Here is a 2,250-nt window from a genome sequence, read left to right as displayed (position 1 = left end):
AGGCAGAGAGGCAGAGAGGCAGAGGGGCAGAGGGGCAGAGGGGCAGAGGGGCAGAGGGGCAGAGGGGTAGAGGGGCAGAGAGGCAGAGGGGTAGAGGGGCAGAGAGGCAGAGGGGCAGGGGCAGAGGTAGCGGCAGGCAGATCTCTGAGTTCAGGGCCAGCTTGGTCTACAGAGTGAGTTCCAGGACAACCAGGACTACATGGAGAAACCCTGCCTTAAAAGAAAAGTAAAAAGAAAGGCAGCTGAAAGGGAACCCAAGGGTAACTAAGCATTAAACAGTGCTTCTCCAACACACTGCTTCAGCTTCTGCCTCCAGGTTCCCACCTCAAGTTCAGTTCATGCTGGACTGGAAACTATAAGATGAAACAGACACTTTTCTCCCCAGAGTTGCTTTTGGTCATGGTGTCTTATGGAAACAAGAGAAACGACACTATGTATCCCATGCTGGCCTGGAACTCCTCATTTTCCTGCCTCAGTGTCCTGAGTGCTGGGGTTACACATGTGAATCACCAGGTCTCGCTCTGTCTTAGAGTTGCTATGGAAACAGAGCTGGAAGCAGCCCCTTTGTCCATCCTGCAAAGGTAAAGCTGAGACGTTGTCACCAACTGCAGGACACTGAAGACTGCATGAGTAGGAGCAGGGCCCTACTTCGGGGGTTCTGGGTTCTTGCCCTACCTCCTTCATTTCTCCTTTGTGCCACGCATTTCCACTTCTGGGCCTTGACTCCTGCAAAGTCCATCTGGAAATTCTTTCTGTGCAAACACTGCCTCCTGGGCAATTCCCACTCCAGGAAGCCTTCTCTGGCCACACCCACATGAAGTCAGAGGAGTCACCCCACAAATCCCCTAGAGATCTCCATGAATGTTTGTACAGTCAGGTATATATCAGATACCTGCCTCAGCACCAGCCAATGGCCAGGCTTTCTGGCTTTCCCAGCCCATGGCTGCATGCCCTGCCCCTGTGTGAGAGTCCCCACTCAGAGCCTCTCACCTTGGAAGGGCAGGCCTGGAGTCCAGCTCACGTGTTGGAGGAAGCGAATGAGGTATGGATAGAAGACCTCAGAGCAACTATAGTAGGCAGCCATGATGTACAGCAGCCTCCAGCCTCGCTGACAGCTGTCCCTGGAAGCACACAGAAGTCACATCACAGGTGGCATAGAGGTGGACACAGGATCCAAGACTGGTCAGTCAGCATTCAATCAACTCTAGTTATTGCATCCCGAGACACAGTGGCTGGCTCGTGAATGAACGAGCACGGGGCCAGCAGAAGCCAATGTAGCTAGATTTGGGGGCTTCTTTTCCTTTTGAAGAGCATTGAAAATATTGAAAAATATTTATTCAATGTGTTTAAGAATCTTTTGCAGGAGGCTGGAGAGATGGCTCAGCAGTTAAGGGCACTGACTGCACTTCCAGAGGACCGGGGTTCAAATCCCAGTACCCACATGGCAGCTCATAACTGCCTGTAACTCCAAGATCTGATACTTACACATAGACAGACATACAGACAAAACACCAATGCACATAAAATAAAAGTAAATACATTTCTAAAAAAAAATCACTTTTCCCTCTTTTTAAAAATGTGTGTGTGTGTGTGTGTGTGTGTGTGTGTGTGTGTGTGTGTGTGAGATTTGCATGTACAGGTATGAGTATGCCATGGAGAGTAGGTAGAGGTCACAGGACAAGTCAGTGAAGTCGGCTCTCTCTTCCCATTTTTACGTGGGTTCTGGGGATTGAACTTGAGTTGTCAGGCCTGCAAAGGAGCTGTGAAAGATGATTCACTGAGCCATCTTGCTCTCCCCATAAGGATCATTTTTCAGGCGGGGAAGAGGACAAGGTGGGTAAAGGGCTTGCTCTGCAAGCACGAGAACCCGAGTTTGGATCCTCAGTCCTGAGGTAAAGCTGGGCACGGCAGCATGTGCCTGCACCTCACCTCAGAGCCATGAGGAAATGAAATCCCTCCTGTGCACCCATCTCCCAGGGGAACCCCTACTCCAGGAATCTTAACCCCGTTCACTATCTGGGGGATGGACACAGGTAGATCCCTGGAGCTACTGGCGAAAATAGTGAGTACTCGGTTCAGTGTGAGATACTGTGAAAAGGAAGAAGAAAGAAACAAGAAAGGAAGGAAGGAGAAAGATACAAGGAAGGAAAGAGGAAGAGAGAAAGAAAATAGGAAGAGAGAGAGAAAGAAAAAAAGAAAGAGAGAGAAAGAAGAGAAGGGAAGGGAAGGGAAGGGAAGGGAAGGGAAGGG

General features: G+C 50.0%; 1 protein-coding gene across 1 annotated transcript in view; it reads right to left on the bottom strand.

Moving 5' to 3' along the window:
• Myo15a (myosin XVA) overlaps nucleotides 1-2,250 on the bottom strand; it is a 55,576-nt gene that overhangs the window by 15,157 nt on the left and 38,169 nt on the right. Inside the window, exon 56 of the mRNA XM_021212122.1 lies at nucleotides 991-1,121. Coding sequence (XP_021067781.1) covers nucleotides 991-1,121 — 131 coding nt within the window. The remainder of the gene's footprint in view (nucleotides 1-990; nucleotides 1,122-2,250) is intronic.

The sequence above is a fragment of the Mus pahari genome, chromosome 14 (assembly GCF_900095145.1).
Source record: "Mus pahari chromosome 14, PAHARI_EIJ_v1.1, whole genome shotgun sequence".
NCBI lineage: Eukaryota > Metazoa > Chordata > Mammalia > Rodentia > Muridae > Mus > Mus pahari.
The sequence above is the reverse complement of the archived record's forward strand: the minus strand, read 5'-3'. Positions and strand labels throughout refer to the sequence as shown.